At 48.1% G+C, this 18444-nt stretch overlaps 1 protein-coding gene across 4 annotated transcripts in view; it reads left to right on the forward strand.

Moving 5' to 3' along the window:
• The first annotated feature begins 4976 nt into the window (after window positions 1–4976).
• Window positions 4977–18444, forward strand: part of Arsb (arylsulfatase B) — a 157774-nt gene continuing 144306 nt past the window's right edge. For 2 of the 4 annotated variants that reach the window (XM_076927161.1, XM_076927162.1), the window contains exon 1: window positions 4985–5815. In XM_076927161.1, coding sequence (XP_076783276.1) covers window positions 5387–5815 — 429 coding nt within the window. In that variant the 5' untranslated portion in view covers window positions 4985–5386. Of the gene's footprint in view, window positions 5816–18444 lie in introns of all 4 variants that reach the window. The other 2 variants (XM_076927160.1, XM_076927159.1) reach the window with 2 other exon arrangements.

Here is an 18444-nt window from a genome sequence, read left to right on the forward strand (position 1 = left end):
CTCTGGCTTCCCCCATCACCCCTCCACTCTGGCTCCCCCATCAACCCCTCCACTCTGGCTCCCCCATCACCCCTCCACTCTGGCTCCCCCCATCACCCCACCACTCTGGCTCCCCCCATCACCCCACCACTCTGGCTCCCCCATCACCACTCCACTCTGGCTTCCCCATCACCCCTCCACTCTGGCTCCCCCATCACCCCACCACTCTGGCTCCCCCCATCACCACTCTACTCTGGCTTCCCCATCACCACTCCACTCTGGCTTCCCCCATCACCCCACCACTCTGGCTCCCCCCATCACCCCACCACTCTGGCTCCCACATCACCACTCCACTCTGGCTTCCCCATCACCCCTCCACTCTGGCTCCCCCCATCACCCCTCCACTCTGGCTCCCCCATCACCCCTCCACTCTGGCTCCCCCATCACCCCTCCACTCTGGCTCCCCCCCATCACCCCTCCACTCTGGCTCCCCCCATCACCCCTCCACTCTGGCTCCCCCCCATCACCCCTCCACTCTGGCTCCCCCATCAACCCCTCCACTCTGGCTCCCCCATCACCCCACCACTTTGGCTCCCCCATCACCCCTCCACTCTGGCTCCCCCCATCACCCCTCCACTCTGCCCCCCCATCACCCCTCTAATCTGGCTCCCCCATCAACCCTCCACTCTGGCTCCCCCCATCACCCCACCACGCTGGCTCCCCCCATCACCCCCTCCACTCTGGCTTCTCCCCCATCACCCCTCCACTCTGGCTCCCCCATCACCCCTCCACTCTGGCTTCTCCCCCATCACCCCACCACTCTGGCTCCCTCCATCACCTCTCCACTCTGGCTCCCCCCATCACCCCTCCACTCTGGCTTCTCCCCCATCACCCCACCACTCTGGCTCCCCCCATCACCCCTCCACTCTGCCCCCCCATCACCCCTCTACTCTGGCTCCCCCATCAACCCCTCCACTCTGGCTCCCCCATCACCCCACCACTCTGGCTCCCCCATCACCCCTCCACTCTGCCCCCCCATCACGCCACCACTCTGGCTCCCCCATCACCCCCTCCACTCTGTCCCCCCATCACCCCTCTTACTCTGGCTCCCCCATCAACCCCTCCACTCTGGCTCCCCCATCACCCACCACTCTGGCTCCCCCATCACCCCTCCACTCTGGCTCCCCCATCACCCCACCACTCTGGCTCCCCTCATCACCCCTCCACTCTGGCTCCCCCCATCCCCCCTCCACTCTGGCTCCCCCCATCACCCCTCCACTCTGGCTCCCCCATCACCCCCTCCACTCTGGCTCCCCCATCACCCCTCCACTCTGGCTTCCCCCATCACCCCTCCACTCTGGCTTCCCCCATCACCCCTCCACTCTGGCTCCCCCATCACCCCTCCACTCTGGCTTCTCCCCCATCACCCCACCACTCTGGCTCCCTCCATCACCTCTCCACTCTGGCTCCCCCCATCACCCCTCCACTCTGGCTTCTCCCCCATCACCCCACCACTCTGGCTCCCCCATCACCCCTCCACTCTGCCCCCCCATCACCCCTCTACTCTGGCTCCCCCATCAACCCCTCCACTCTGGCTCCCCCCATCACCCCCACCACTCTGGCTCCCCCATCACCCCACCACTCTGCCCCCCCATCACCCCTCTACTCTGGCTCCCCCATCAACCCCCTCCACTCTGGCTCCCCCATCACCCCACCACTTTGGCTCCCCATCACCCCCCCCACTCTGGCTCCCCCATCACCCCTCCACTCTGGCTCCCCCATCACCCCTCCACTCTGGCTCCCCCATCACCCCACCACTCTGGCTCCCTCATCACCCCTCCACTCTGGCTCCCCCATCCCCCCTCCACTCTGGCTCCCCCATCACCCCTCCACTCTGGCTCCCCCATCACCCCTCCACTCTGGCTCCCCCATCACCCCTCCACTCTGGCTTCCCCCATCACCCCTCCACTCTGGCTTCCCCCATCACCCCTCCACTCTGGCTCCCCCATCACCCCTCCACTCTGGCTTCTCCCCCATCACCCCACCACTCTGGCTCCCCCCATCACCCCTCCACTCTGCCCCCCCATCACCCCTCTACTCTGGCTCCCCCATCAACCCCTCCACTCTGGCTCCCCCATCACCCCACACTCTGGCTCCCCATCACCCCTCCACTCTGCCCCCCATCACCCCTCTACTCTGGCTCCCCCATCAACCCCTCCACTCTGGCTCCCCCATCACCCCACCACTTTGGCTCCCCCATCACCCCTCCACTCTGGCTCCCCCCATCACCCCTCCACTCTGGCTACCCCATCACCCCTCCACTCTGGCTCCCCCATCACCCCACCACTCTGGCTCCCCTCATCACCCCTCCACTCTGGCTCCCCCATCCCCCCTCCACTCTGGCTCCCCCATCACCCCTCCACTCTGGCTTCCCCCATCACCCCTCCACTCTGGCTCCGCCATCACCCCTCCACTCTGGCTTTCCCCATCACCCCTCCACTCTGGCTCCGCCATCACCCCTCCACTCTGGCTTTCCCCATCACCCCTCCACTCTGGCTTCCCCCATCACCCCTCCACTCTGGCTCCCCCATCACCCCACCACTTTGGCTCCCCCATCACTCCTTTCTTCCTTATTTTTCTAATATGTATGTTTTTACCTTGTCCTTTAAATGTCTTACTGAACATCTCCCTATAACCAAACAAAACATTCCATGTAAGCCTCCCCAGTGGCTCTCACTGTACAAGAACCTCTAAGGCAACAGAGATGAGGTTCTCATAGGCAAACACGGCCAGCTGACCAGTCAGATCAACGAATCATAGTCACCCTACAAAACCAAAGAGATCCCTTGCCTGCAGGGTCGTCCAAAACCACAGATGACTAGACTTGATGGGCACTGAAAAGAGAGGCATGGCGGCCTGCCTAGAGGAAGGAAGCTTCATGTAAACCAGTGCATCCCTGTACAGGAAAATGCTAAACAGTTATTAGAAAGAATCAAGAACAGAGAAAGGGCAGACAATACCTTCTGGATGTATACCTACTGCTCGGGGGCTGTGGATTGACCCCTTGGCAGGCCCCATCTTTATGATCATGCTAACCCTACTGTTTGGCCCCTGCCTTCCATCTGTTTCACCAAGTCTCCCCAACAAAGACTTAAAACTTTCGAATCCTGGAAGGTCACCGAATTCTTCATGGCACAGAACTTACCAGCTCTTATCCCATCTGGAAGCTACCTCGACATGCCCCTCCCAATGTTGGGAGTGTAGCTCCCTTTCAGCAGGAAGCAGCCTCCCTAAAACTATGATGCCACCCCTCTTTTTCTCTTTACTCTTCTAGGTTTGGGATATGTTGGTGTCATGAGAAATTGAGTCACGTTGTACTGGGCAATAGTCCTAAGTCATGAAGAGTGGCTTAGCACCTCCTGACCATTCCAGAGCCACCTGCAGAAACAATATGCCCAGATGCTGAAAACAACCCATGTGCTCCAAATCAAATCACAAAAACTAGCTATAACTTCCTGGTTGCTCTGTGCCTGTGTGTGTGTGCATGTGTGTCTCCCTGCCCCAGTGAATGCACTCAGTCTTCATCCCTTTGAAAAGCTAGGGCCCCCTCCTTGTTCCAATAAACCAGTGTCACTCAACCTGATGAAGTTGTGTGTGTGTGTGTGTGTGTGTGTGTGTGTGTGTGTGTGTTGAGGGTGCAATTATGCTAAAAGACTATGGCTTATTGATCAACACAAGAATCCAAGAGTTCACAATGAACTAAATACATAAGAAACTCGGAAACTCATAGAAAGGAAACTACAAAGTCACTATTGGTAGCCACCCTAATTATAATCTATTCGTGCAAGAAATGAAAGCCAATAAGCAAAAGTTTGAGGCCTACTTAGTAATTCCAAGGGGGAAATGGTAACTTTGCAGTGGAGACCTGATGCCAGTAACACAGGGGTCCCACAGGAGAGCAAATCAACACTGTGCCTCTCTGTCTGAGGTACCAGGAAGCACCCACATCACTTTCCTGTTCTCTGGTACGAAGCTGTTGCCTGAGTCAAATCTGAGAGAAACATCAAATGAACACCAGTAGAGAGATTAAAAACACAAAATAACTATCCACAGTATGCATGCCATAGGTGTTCAGTACGTAGATGAAAATCAGACTCTTCCACCCGCAAATTTCCAGGGCACCACCGGCCCTGCTCAGTTGAAAATGTACAGCACAGGAAGTCTCGGTGTGGGCTTAGTTCCAGGAGCAGTAATTATAGGTGTTTATCAAGGGCAGGGAAAGACTGGGCTAATGGCCTATGACTGTAATCCCAGTTCTGTCAGTGGTAGATGAAGAGGCAGGAGGACAGAGAGCTGGAGGAGGCTATCCTGGGCTACATAGTAAGCACCTGCTTACTATGGAAAGGGATGTAGGAAACAACTATGAGGTAGGAGACTATGCAGAGAGCACAGTGGGCATTCCATCCCCTCCTACACTATCCTCACACAAAGGGAAACAAACAGCTCTTCTAAGATATTGTCTTTGGGTTTTAAAATGCCAAAATTTAAAACTTTCTGGCTATATTTTCCTAAAGATAAGAAGTAGTTATCTACTTCAAGGAAAACTTTAAGTATGTTAAGAGGGAAACATATATTCAAGAATAATTTTTTTTTAAAGGAAAACACTTTTTACTCTCCCCACAAATGCAGAAATGAACACATCGAGTGACTTCATCTAACTTATTAATGAAGAAACCGATAAGAAATTAAAACTGGTGTAAGGAACAATACCACAAACGCCCCTCAGTCAACTGCATAGTCAGTTGAGTACATCAGCAATCATTACTTTTTCAAGGCTATCATTCCTCCAGAGCGTCTAAAGCTGTAAAGTAACGGCCACGGACTTGGCCTCAGCCAGAGAGGGCATGTTCTCCAGGCAGTGCAGATTTTTTTCCTCGACCTAACAGTTATCACTTATCACTAGACATTGAGTAAGCAGACAGACGGGCTTAGGTGGGCATAGCCTGAACGTCTTGCAATGAAACTTCCACCATTTCATTTCGATGTCTGTGCAGACAGAATGTGTTTGGCCCACTGAAGATGGGAAGGAAGTGGCTTCATGGGTACACACCTCATAAGTGATATGAAACACCATCTGCACGACTCGCTTCTCTATTCTCTCATCTGTAATGGTCCAAACCATCACATGCTTTCTTTTGGAGATAAAGGGGGCGATAATTATAGTGCTTAGCTGCCGAGGTTGCCGCTAGATTTCATCAGATAAGGGTTGTGAAACGGCTTTGGAACTTGTGGCTCTCGAGTTCATGGTTAGGAAAAGCAAGGGGCCTCCGGGCCTTGGAAGCAGCAGCGGAGTTTGCCCGTGAGCTCTGTGCGGCTCCTCCCACGGCCCCTCCGGGAGGCGGAGGCGATGGACGCCGGCCCTCCCCAGCCCGCGGCCCGCCCAGGTGAATGTAATCTTGCGGGGGTGCCGGGCCGCCCAGTTCCCGATTCCACCGGGGGTGCGGGCAGCTCGGGCTCCCGCAGGCTGCTAAGGATGGGCAAGCCGAGCGGATGCACCGGCGGGAGCCGGGCTGGAGGTCCCGGGCCGCAGTTGCCACTGTTGTCGTTGCTGCTGCTGCTGCTGTCACCGGCCCGGGCCTCCGGGGCCGCCCAGCCGCCCCATGTGGTCTTCGTGCTGGCGGACGACCTGGGCTGGAACGACTTGGGTTTCCACGGCTCGGTCATCCGCACGCCGCATCTGGATGCGCTGGCGGCCGGCGGCGTGGTCCTGGACAACTACTACGTGCAGCCGCTGTGCACGCCCTCGCGGAGCCAGCTGCTCACCGGCCGCTATCAGGTACTAGGCGGCCTCCTGCCCGGCGTGACCCCGCGAACCCGCGAGCTGGCACCAGGGGCTCGGCCGGACCGCCGGGCTGCTGCCTAGGGCAGCCACTGCGCATGCCTGGCTTCCTCCTGGTGGCCGAGTGCTGGAGTGGCTTTCATTTTCTCTAGGTCTGAGGAGAGAGGGTTTCTGGGAACTTGAAGGCCTGTGTCAGTGAATCCTCTTAAGAGAAGGATAGATGAAGTCATGAGGAGGAAGGATGGAGAAGAAAAGGGAGGTCCAAGGAGCTCCAGAAGGGCATTAAAGTGAGAGGCCACACTGGGACGGACCCTGGTGACTGATGTGTCGTAGATCAGGAGTGACCCACTTGAGCCAGGAAAATAGGAAACTGTAGATGGGAATTTCAGAGATTAAACACTAAAAAGACTTGGGATTGTTGACAAGGGGCGCGTCACCAGAAAAGCCTCCAGTGATGAGCCTGGGGGATATGTGGAAGGTCTTAACCTTTCTCTCAGTCCCTGCCCTGCCCGGGAGCCAAGCCACAGGTGAGACAGGTGCACCCCAGGCTTCTATATCTTTCCTTGAATGAGTCACCCCCTTGCTTATAACTATGGATATGTCATCAACGTGAAATCTCCAGCACCCACCCTCCACATCCTCCCCGATGCACGGCCAGCAGTGGGAGTCTTTTCCAGGTTCTCCAAAGCCCTACAGTGAAAATAGAGGGGCTGGTACTCCTTCCACATTTGAGGGCGAATCTATTCCACACGAGTATGGTCACTGTCCCTTTAGAAAGCGTGTTTCCCCACAGAGTATGTGTATGTTAAGTGTCTGGGAACAGTTAAGAGCGTAGTTGGTAGTGTTTTTATTGTATTAAAACTTAAAAAAAAAAAAAAAAAAAACCACCCTATGAGGTAGTCATCTTGAACGCCCTTTACAGGTGAGGAGATAGCATGCCTAAATTGAATGTCAGGGGAGGAGTCACACAGCTCTAAACTGTAATCCTTGGTTTCCTGCACTAAGTCATCTCAGACCTATGAAATTGGGCTTCCCTCATTCCAAGTTTAATAATTTTTAGTGGTTACTATTGGGTACTGGTATTCTCTCTTGTGTCTGTCTGTCTGTCTGTCTGTCTGTCTGTCTGTCTCTCTCATCTATCTCTACACACACACACACACACACACACACACACAGTCATACAATCTTCTGGCCTTTCTTCATGCAAAGATTTCGACAACATGGTGTTAGTATGGCTCTTGAGTACAAGTTGGCCAAAGATGTCAGATAACGGATACTCAAGGAAACATGGACTAGCAGTAAACACAAGTGTGGTGTGACCTTCTGTGTAATGGGTTATAAGCCTGCTGTTTATTCAGCAAGCATTTCGAGCTTACCACCTTCTACCTTTCAGATCAAACCTCAGGGTCTAGGACTGAGATAAGGATTTCTACAGTGGTTCAAAGACTGAAGAGAGAAGATAATATTTTTCTGAGGGACTCAGAAATATCTATAGCCAGAGTTTACTGTGGAGCTAAAGCTTGGTTTGCTTTCCCATCAGCAGTAAGGGCATTCCAGGGAGTCTACCTGGCTGCTTACTTTAATCAGTAATCTCCAGGCCAGAGGGCGTATCTCCCAGCGCACTACTCCCCAGAAGTAGGGTGAGATGGTTCTGCATTTGCTCTGAAGATCAAGACTTGAACTCATGTTGCAAAACAATGGAGGGGCTGTTCATTTATGCAACATCCTCCTAACAGACATGGAGAAAAAAAGGCAATTACTGCACTTCAGGGCTCGATTACAGGGTTGATTGCTTATACCCGTAATGTGCTACACCCAGCAAGTGCTTGAAAACACTTGAGTATTGGGAGCAATCTGTGGTTAATAAGTAAAGGAAAAGGAGAAGTTGTGTTCTTCAACACCATCTGAGGCGTCTCGTCTCAAAGGAGCTGACTCAAACATTAAACTCTGTCATAGGTGTCATGAGACCCTATTAAAGATTACTCCCTCTTACTGGAGTCTAGGCAGGATCATTGCTTTCAAATATTTTATGTTGGTACATTCTCAGCATCTTTCTCACCTGCTTCAAAAGCTAATTAGAACAAAATGATTTTTATACTTAAATAATCTAAAACCGACGACACTTCCAGTTTTAGAATCATTGTAAGAGCTAAAAGAAAATATTTGGGCAGGGCAGTGGTAGCACTCGGGAGGCAGAGGCAAGCAGATCTGTTCGAGTTCAAGGCCAGCCTGGTCTACAGAGTTCCAAGACAGCCAAAGTTACACACAGAGAAACCCCGTCTTGAAAAACCAAATCTACCGTATTCTGCATCTTCCAAATAATTAATTATTTTTCTCACATAGCAACATCTTTATAGTTTCTGGAGACATAGTGACTTAGTGGAGATAGTTCTGAAACATTCCAATATTTTTCTCTGTAATATCAGTGTTGTTCTTTAAAACTGACTTCTACGGGGTTTTTTTTTTAATTATTTATTTTTTGTATATGAGTACACTGTAGCTGTCTTCAGACAGACATATCAGAAGGTATTGGATCCCATTACAGATGGTTGTGAGCTACCATATGGTTGCTGGGAATTGAACTCAGGACCTCTGGAGTAGCAGTCAGTGCTCTTAACCGCTGAGCCATCTCTCCAGCCCCTGACTCTCCTGTTACGAGGTTATATTTATACCAAAGAGCAATGGTTTTACAGCTTTAAAAGCTATGCTATATTAGCACTGTTTTATAACAAGGGCTTGTAGGCTGAGGCTGGAAAAAGGTAAGATATGCCGGGGGAAATGACTTGGATGGCAAAGCACTTGCCTCGCCAGCCTGAGGACCTGACTCCGGGTCTCTAGAACCCACAGAGAAGGTCAGGCTGGTGCCATGTGTCTCTGATCCCAGCACTGGCAAGAAAGGAGGTGGATCCTTGGAAGCATATTGACCAGCTAGACTGCTCTCTATGTGGCAGAGGTTCAGACCAATGAGAGACCCTGTCTCAAAACTAAAAAGTGAAAGGTGCCCGAGGGCTGACATCTTAGGTTGTCCTCTAGCCTCCACAATGGCTGCTGTGGATGTACATACCTGCGCGGGCACGCACGCACCCACGCACGCACGCAGGCGCACGCCATTCACACAGAAGAAATGTACCCAAGGCCACAGGGCTAAGAAATGATAGAATTGCTTATGAACCAGGCAGTGTGCTCAGAATCAGTATTTATAGCAACTAAATCCTGTTTCCTCCTTAGAAGTATTAAAAAAAAAAAAAACATCAGAAGTGCTCTTTCATACTTAATAATATCCTTATTATTTTTAACATTTAAGTTAGTCTTAAACATATCTGAAAAGTGAATCTATCATATTTTTTTGCATTAAAAATTGCCTGTGTTAAGTGCAAAATGGGAAATAAATTTTATTTCTGAAACAATCATTTGTTACAATAAAATGAACATTTTGTTAGCTATTTTAAAGTTAGGTACTTATAAGAACTATTTGAGTCCTGTCTGTGACCTTGGCAATTGAGGCAGTTGGTTCTAATTGTCAACTTGACGCTCTCTTGGGAGACAGGCCTAGATTAGATTGGCCTGTGGGCAGTTGTTCTATGTTTACTCAAATGCATCCACGCACCGGCAACGTTCCCCGGGTCTGGGTCCCGGGCTAGGGAAATGGAGAAGCTGACCCAATAGTAAGCATGCGTTTATCTTTCAGTGCTCGATTGTGAGTGTGATGTGATTGGTTGGCTTAAGTGCCTGCCTTGACTTCCCTCTTACCATGGACTGTAACTTGGAATTTCAGCCTAAAATAACCTTTCTCCTCTAAGTTACTTCTTTAAATCAGAGCATTTGTAATCACAGCAATAGAATTAAAACTAGGATGTGGGTCACACTAATGTTTAGAGAACCCCTGTAAAAGTCATATAGTTGCCTGAAGTAACTGTTGTCTCAGACGCTTTCTGCTTCTGTCCGCTAACCTAGACACAGTCCTCGAAGTTCTAGTTCTAGCCTAGAACGTTTTCAGCCTCTCAGAGTTACTGCTGAAAAAGCTCACCCTTTCTTGTCCTTTCTGAATCCCAGATGCCTTATTCAACTCAGTTGTTCTGGTTCAAAACTCCTCTTCACACTGACCAGTTCACCCTTCTGGCTTCCCGCAGCTTCTCTTATTGCTGGGCTTGATCTCAAGCTAACTCAGGCAATCTGTTCTAATCTTCTGGCTCCTTCTCATTCTCTGACTTGTTCTGTCTTTACCTGTGTCTAGCTTGTTCTCTCTTCAGCCTATCTCTCTCTAACTTAACTGCCCCTATAGATCTGCCTCCTTCTGTGCTTCTCTCTCTCTCTCTCTCTCTCTCTCTCTCTCTTGGTTTTTCAAGACAGGGTTTCTCTGTGTAGCCCTGGCTGTCCTGGAACTCACTCTGTAGACCAGGCTGGCCTTGAACTCAGAAATCTGCCTGCTTCTGCCTCCCAAGTGCTGGGATTAAAGGCGTGCACCACCACTGCCCAGAGTTTCTCTCTTTTTTTAAAAAAGAATTATTTATTTAATATATATTAATACACTGTAGCTGAGGCCATCAGTTCCCATTACAGATGGTTGTGAGCCACCATGTGGTTGCTGGGAATTGAACTCAGGAACTCTGGAAGAGCAGTCAGTACTCTTAACACTGAGCCATCTCTCCCATCTCTTGGTTAATGGTAAATACAAGAATTAGATAGAATTCAGTCTCACTGGATTCTAGTGTTCTCCCCCTGACCTTTGTTATGTTTATGGGGAAGTATACAGAGAAGCGCTGAGCTGTGAATGACACAGCTTCGGAGGTACCTTGTGTCTGTACATGCAAATATGTGTAGGTATCCCATAACTCTTATCTGAATGGTAACGCTCTCTTCACACGTTTGTACTTCTGTTTAATTTTGCTAAGCATTACACAGCATCACATATAGTAGAGACATAGCACCTTTTGTTATATCAAAGAAGGTGAAATCAGTATCTTGTACTTTTTTTTTTTTTTTTTTTTGCTCATTTGAAACACATTTGTAGAACAGCTTCTCAAAAAAACAAAAATCAAATTTGGGGGTTTAAATGTAGCTACCATTTGTAATTTTGATAACTGTTATAAATTTGAACATTAATACAAAATCTAAAAATTATTTTTAACACATTTTAGTTATGTGTGTCTATGTATGCTTATCTGCACATGCATGCAATGCCTGAGAAGGCCAGAAGAGGGCACTAGATCCCCAGGAACTGGAGTTACAAATTGTGAGCTGCCACGTGTGTGTTGTGATCCAAACACAGGTCTGGCAAGAGCAACCTGTGCTCTTAACCACAGGGGGCATCTCTTGGCCTCCTTTACCTAACTCTAATTACATTATTTGTCTTTTTAATGCTAGTTCTTGTTCCTTGTGTGTTTTGTATAGTGAACCTTAATCAGATGGTTGTTTGTTACTATCTTGATAGTATTCTCTTATATATAACAAGCTTTTGATTTTGATGTAATATAACTAATTTGTTTGGTAGTTTATGGCTTTGGTATAACATATAAAAATTAGTGTCTAATATTACATGTCTTAGTCTCTATATTTTCTTCTGGGAATTTTATAGCTTTTATCCTTATGTTGAATTCTGTACTTACTCTGAGGAAGTTTGTGTACACCACTAAAGTGTGGAGACATGTGGACAGTCTAACTGCTTGTAGACGAGTGTTTGTTTCTCCTTTATCTCTTCACCCACAGTCACCATCAATCCATTGACCATGGCCTCTCAGTTTCTTCCCATCAATCTACGCATTTATCATGATGCTGGGATGTCATGGTCTCGATTGCCGCAGCTATACACTAGGTTCCAAAATAAGGAAGTATAAATTTTGTCTCTCTTATTTTCCCTGAAAGATCATTTTAATGATTGCATGCCCCCTTAATTTCTATATGGATTTTAGGATCAACTTGACTACTTCAGGGGTAGGGAGAGACACATAGATTTTTGGCAGGGATTGCACTGATGTGCTGAACCACTTGAAAGTATTCCAGCCTTAACAACCGGAATCTTCCAACCCTGGGACTGAGCCCACTTCCTGACATTTTGGGTGTTCTTTAATGTCTTTCAACTGCAGTCCATGGTTTTCGGGATACAGATTTTGTAGTTTGTTAGTTAAAATTTATTTCTACATATTTCATTTTTGATGCCATTGTGATTGGAATTGCTTTCTTAATTTCACTTTCAGATGTTTAGTGCTATTGTATGGAAATACAACTGATATATGCACATTGGCAGTTCTCGTGGGACTTGTGTGTGTGTGTGTGTGTGAGAGAGAGAGAGAGAGAGAGAGAGAGAGAGAAACTGTGTGTATGTGTGTGTGTCTGTGTATATGTGTGTGTATGTATGTATGTGTATATGTGTCAGTGTGCACATGTGTGTGTCTCTGTGTGTGTGTATGTATGTGTGTCTCTGTGTGTGTATGTGGTTTGTGTGTGTATGTATGTGTCTCTGAGTGTGTGTGTTTGTGTGTATGTATGTGTCTCTGTGTGTTTGTGTGTATGTATGTGTCTCTGTGTGTGTGGTGTGTGTGTTTGTGTGTATGTATGTGTCTCTGTATGTTTGTGTGTATGTGTGTGTCTCTGTGTGTGTTTGTGTGTATGTATATGTGTATATATGGTGTGTGTGTGTCAGTGTGCACATGTGTGTCTCTGTGTGTGTAAGTGGTGTGTGTATTTGTGTGTGTGTTTCTGTATCTCTCTGTGTGTGTTTGTATGTGATGTGTCTGTGTATGGCTGTGTGTGTGTGTGTGTGTGTGTGTGCATATGTGTGTGTGGGTGTGATCTTAAGGTTCCTGGATTAGCACTTTTCTTGCTTGTAGTATTTCCTTTCCTCGTTGCTCAGGCTAAAACCTTTAGTATATGTTGACTGGACACTTGTCTTGTTCAAGCTTGTGGTCCATCACCATGAAATGCAATGTGTATTCAGTCTTTTGTTTACCCAGTGTTTGTGAAGCACTGTCAGCCAGGTGCTGCACTAGACTGTCACCGTCTCCAGGTGCTTTAGTCTGGCTTAGGTGAGGGCAGGACTGACTGACAGGGAATGAAATAGCACACGTAAACAGTGCACATAAGCAAAGAAGGGCGAGAGCGAATAAGAGTTGGAAATAGAGTGGGTAAAGTGGTAGGGACCCTGAGAGTGTCCCCAAGGAGGCAAGGCTGACAGACGCCTCAATGCCACAGTCAAGGTCCTGCAGAATCTAACAAGCTGTGGGAGGAACAACAGAAACTAGCCCCGAGGCTGGATTCAGCTTGTCCTAAGGCTGAGGAGAAGGTGGTGATGAGTGGGAACTGAGGGGGATGAAGGGCCAGGAGCATGCTGGGAGCGCAGAGGAAGGCTAAATCTCCCTGGGTCTAATGCTTCCTCTTCAAGATAAAAATGTTAAGCCGTCAACTCTGGGTGTTGCTGTTTCTAGAGTAATGTTACACTTAAGATATTACATCCTAAGAATGTGTCCAGTTTAACACTGTTTTTACACAAGTATATTTCAAGGCGATATAATCAACCTCCAGGTGGCGTCCTTTGTCTCACTGTGCAGCCTTGGCGGGACTCATTATGTATCTCTGGCTGGCCTTGAACTCACTGAGATCTGGGGCCTCCATCTCCAGAGTGCTGGGATTAAAGGCTGTACTGCCATACACAGATTGGTATTCTTATATTTTTAAAATTGTGTCTAGGAACTGCATACAGAAGTTTCTAATGTAAAGACTGTTTTTTTTTTTTGTCCCTCACTTTTTTCTGTTAGAGGCAGCACCTCTTTGTTTCTTAGTGACGCCATGAGAGATATTATTTTATATTAATTTGTCCTTGGTTCAAACTTTCCATCTTTCTTAATAGAATTTCTATATTGTTTTAGTTCAAGCAAATAACTTGAAAATACTAAACTTTCAGATTCTAACAAGTTGACTGGATTTGCTGTACAATATTCATTATATGCCTGCATTTCTGGTAAATTTTTTAATTTAAATTTTACTTTAGTTTTTTACATATATGGGAGTTTTGCCTGCCAATATGTTATGTGCCATGTTTATGCCTGATGCCCGTGGAGGTGGAAGAGGGCATTGTGTCCCCTGGAACTGTAGCTGCAGATGGTTGTGAGCTGCCATGTGGGTACTGGGAGCTGAACCTGGGTTCTTTGGATAAGCAACCAGTGCTCTTAACCACTGAGCCACTCCTCCAAGCTCTAATAAAACAATTATACTTTTAAAAGCCGATTCATTTTATTTTATGTGTACAAATGTTTTGCCTGGGTGGGTGTGAGGACACCACTGGTAACCCCAGCTCTTGAGAGGCTGAGGCAGAAGGACCATGAGTTTGAGGCTAGATTCAGGTACATAGAGTACAAGGCCAGCCTGGCCACAAAACAAGGCTTGTCGCAAGCAAGCAAGCAAGCAAGCAAGCAAGCAAGCAAGGACTTGAGATGTAGCTCACGGTAGAGTACTTATTTGTTTTTTTAAAGTAAATTTTTGAAAAGGCCAGGTGTGGTGGTGCACACCTTTAATCTTTTGGGTTTGAGGCTAGCCTAGTCTACAGATAGGCCTACATAGGGAGATCTCATACATACCTGCACACACACACACTCTCACACCCACAAAGGACAGAAGAAAGATGAAAGGGTAATAAAAATGGTAGGTCTTTGGGAAAATAATAAGTAGCTCTTTTTAGTCCTCAACTTGCTCGTCCCATGGGGACTGAGGAGATCACTCCACACCAGAATTCTATAAACCTTGGCAAGAAGACAGACAATGAAAGATGACACTGGCTTTTCTTCCTAGGGGACCTCAGCCACATTTTTCTTAATCATATTGATAAATAGACCAGACACTTTCAGGGCCTTTCACTCACCCCTGGGGCCGAACCTTGAGCAGGAAATATGGGGAAGGCCACTGTGAAGTTCAGGGCAGGGGATTCTCGACTTGTGCTTCAAGTGTGCCGAGGCAGAGGGCCTGTGGGCGTGACACTTCTAAACAAGGACTCACTAGCTGCAGTTCCCGCTTGTCCTCAGGGTCTAGCCTGGTCCCCAGCAACCTTGGTGGATTCCAGTCATTGAATTGGGTTAAACAGAGGAGGAGCTGGGACAAAGTGGGATGAGAGGAAAGCTACCGGTGAGGCCATGCTAGTTGGAAGAGCCACAGGGTCTTCCGGCCCAAGTGTGCAAGGAGGCAGAGCTCAGAGCAGCATGCAGCCAGGAGGCCATCATGTTGTCTGTGATATTTCATACACTTAAGGTGGCGACACAGGATGTATCAGGCGTAGAAGAGCAGCAGGGGGCAGCAGTCAAACACTCATCTACAACACAAGTCACCCAGGGCGGCTTGCTCTGATGGAGGTGTTTAATTTACCTCCCGAGAAACCAGAAACAAGAAAATAAGGAAGGAAGTTCAGAGTTAAATAGAATGTGATCAGTTGGCTTGTGGTATTTTTGTGGTTGGTTAACTGATGTGGTTTGTTATTGGAATAATCACTTTGAGGATGGTGAAATGGCTGTGCAGATAGACGTGCTTGCCACCAAGCCTGCTCCCCTGAGCTCAGTCCTTAGATTCCACATGGTGGAGGAGAGTGCCAACTTCTGCAAGGTGAGGTGGTGCACACACGTCCCCACACAGACATGCATACCCATACACACAAATATACAAATACACACACCACACACACAGACACACACACACATGTAATAAACACTTTCTAACTGAGGAAACATCTGTGCACACACTTTTGCTTTTTGATCATTGTCATCATCACCGATTCTGCTGCTTCAGTCGTATCACTTTACTAAAAATTTTATTTTCAGATTTCTTGATTTTTTTTTTCTTCATCGATCTCTGTTTGGTTCATAATTTAAATAGAGGATGGAAACCGTTTCTGCCTTGTTTATTCTTTTTACAAACAACATATCTTTGTGGGGTTAGTCAGAGACCCGCACTCTTTACTAATCAACACCAAAATAAATAGGCCCTTAAAACTGTCAGTGGTTCGGGCCAATTGTGAAGCCTGGGCACGGAGGGGCCAAGCCAGATGGCCAGGCCAGGCTCCTAAGCCACAATGTGTGTTCTGTAGCTCTTGGCTGCAGCAGCATGGGCAGCTGAGTGCTTGTCAGAAAGCTTCAAGGGGGAGGGAGCAGATTTTCCACTCTCTGTTTGTTCTGCGGGCATCTCCAGGAATAAACTGTAGGACAGTACGAGGGTTTCTGACCAGGACTGAAACCTACTGGAGCCTGGCAAAAACACAGGCTGGGAGTTCTGAACCCCTGGCTGGCCACTGTTGCATCCTGGGACTGTTCTGTTCCGGAAACTTCCCTTCAGGCTCCCTGCCTGGTGTGTAAGGTACAGGGCCAGGTTTGTTTACTTTTCTAAATTTGCCGTTGCTGTAGCAGGTGATATTTCACAAACATGGGTTCATGTTGCATGGAGGTTATGTGTTCAACTTGTATAGGGCTGGTAGACCAGATGGAACTTCCCTCCTGCTCCGCCACGTTATCCCACCACTGTTGAGGGTGGGAGAGAAATGGCGTCCACTACCAAGTATGAGAATGTGGTTCATTAAGCCCCTGGTGGAGCCTCTCAGAGTGGCTGGAGTGTGGTGTCCTGAGCTCCTGAGATACTGTCTTAGTCAGGATTTCTATCACTGTGGTGAGACATCATGACCAAAATGCAAGTTGGGGGGGTGGGGGGGGTGTTTATTTGGGTTACACGTCCACGTCATCGTACATCGTTGAATGGAGTCAGGACAGGAACTCAAACAGGACAGGAACCTGGAAGCAGGGGCTGATGTAGAGGTCAGGGAGGGGCACCGCTTGCTGGCTTGCTTGCTGATCATGGCTTGCTCAGCCTGCTTTCTTACAGAACCCAGGACAACCAGCCCAGAGTTGGTACCACTCACAGTGGGCTGGGCCCTTCCCCTGTCAATCACTAATTAAGAAAATGCCTAAAAGGCTTGTCTACAGCCTCGTCTTATGGAGGCATTTTCTCAGTCGAGGTTCCCTCTTAATCTTACTTTAGCTTGTGCCAAGTTGACATGAAACTAGCCAGCACAGACACAGTTAATCAGTATGCTGCCTGGGCCTGCGAGAGGGGAAGAGAAGAGCTCTGATCTCAGAGCCATCGTCTTCCCTATCGCAGGAGGAGGTGGTTGGATTTGGTTTTTTTTTTTTTTTTTTAACTAAGGAGACTATATTTGCAACCATCTTCTAGGTCTTTGGAGGAAAGACTAAAGATTTCTCAGTCACTCATCTCATTGAAAGCAAGGCTCTCCTTGGGGTTTGAAGACCTTTGCCCTCAGAGGAGCAAATCCTCAATGGTCAACTTCGGAGGGGGGTGTTTTTTGCAAGAGGATTTGTTTTAATGAAGAAGAGATGGCCACACAAAGCAGATTGAGTGGTGGTCCTAATGCACTTTCCTAGTCCACAGCTTTGCCTCTTTTATTTCCACCGTCTCTCTGGGTGTTGACCATGAGTTTTGGATGCACTTAGAGATTTTCTTGTGATTAGATAGCTGCCCTTCCTTCTTTGGTTCGCATGTGTACACCATGACAGCCCACCCCACACACTATGGGGTGTCCCCAGCGTTCTGCGCTGGAGGAGAACAAGCTTGGCATTTGCCTGTTTACTGGGTCTCAACACATTATAGCTTCCTGGCTTCAAATAGTGTTTGAACAGACCCAAAACACATTTTTGGCTGCCATCCAGAGTTTGGCTTCTGCATCCTGATAAATGCCATAAAAATGTTCTGTCAAATAAATTCTCAGGAACTAAAAAGAACAAGTCCCCTGTTTTGTATGATCGGAGAGAGCGGAGACAGGTTTCAGCTGACCCCCTGGCTTGCTGCCCCTGGCACAGGAAAACCAAATTGCACAGTATCTCTTGGCAGTGCTTTCTAGCGATCGGAGATAATTCTCTACACGTGACAGATGAGCGTCCCACACGAGCTTTGCATGTTTATAGACACTGGTGCCTTTGGGTTCCATGAAATATTACTTTTATGTCCTGCTCAGTTATATATTAGTATATGTTATGAAGTGTTTGAGCCTTACTTCAATTTTCTGTTTAGTAAGCTTGTAGTACTAGCAATGGAAAGAATTCTTCTTCGTGTGTATGAACATGCTTCTGTGCATGTGCCTGTGTGTCTGTGGTAAAATCTCCACTATCCAGGGGTGTGTCAGAAAGAAATGGCATTTTCAAATTAGAGTGCGTTAGGGATGGTTTATTTGCAAAAGTGACTGTATTTTAGAAGCTATGAATGTGAGCAGGGGCAGAAGGCATAGAGGAGAGGAACAGCTGAGCTCTTACCACCCCTGGACCAGTAGGGAGGGAAGGAAGGGATGACATGACCTAGAAGGGAGAGGCATATGGGGATGCAGCCTTCAGAGTGGCCTTCAACACAGACACATCGCTGGCCAGGCTGAAGCAACTCAACCTCAGAGCCGCTCACTCTCTCCCGTTTATCTTCTCTCTAGTGAGTGATTCCCCACTGACTGAGCTCAATTCATGCCAGAGTTAGAAGGTCAACAGGACTTTTGCTTTGGCTTCTAGAGACTGAACATGAACTGGTAGGAAAGCACCTAGAAGACCTCTGGAACATTCCCACTGTGTGTGCCCCATTAGTGCTGAGACAGGAATCTCTAC

This window comes from Arvicanthis niloticus, chromosome 29 (genome assembly GCF_011762505.2).
Source record: "Arvicanthis niloticus isolate mArvNil1 chromosome 29, mArvNil1.pat.X, whole genome shotgun sequence".
In the NCBI taxonomy this organism is placed as follows: domain Eukaryota; kingdom Metazoa; phylum Chordata; class Mammalia; order Rodentia; family Muridae; genus Arvicanthis; species Arvicanthis niloticus.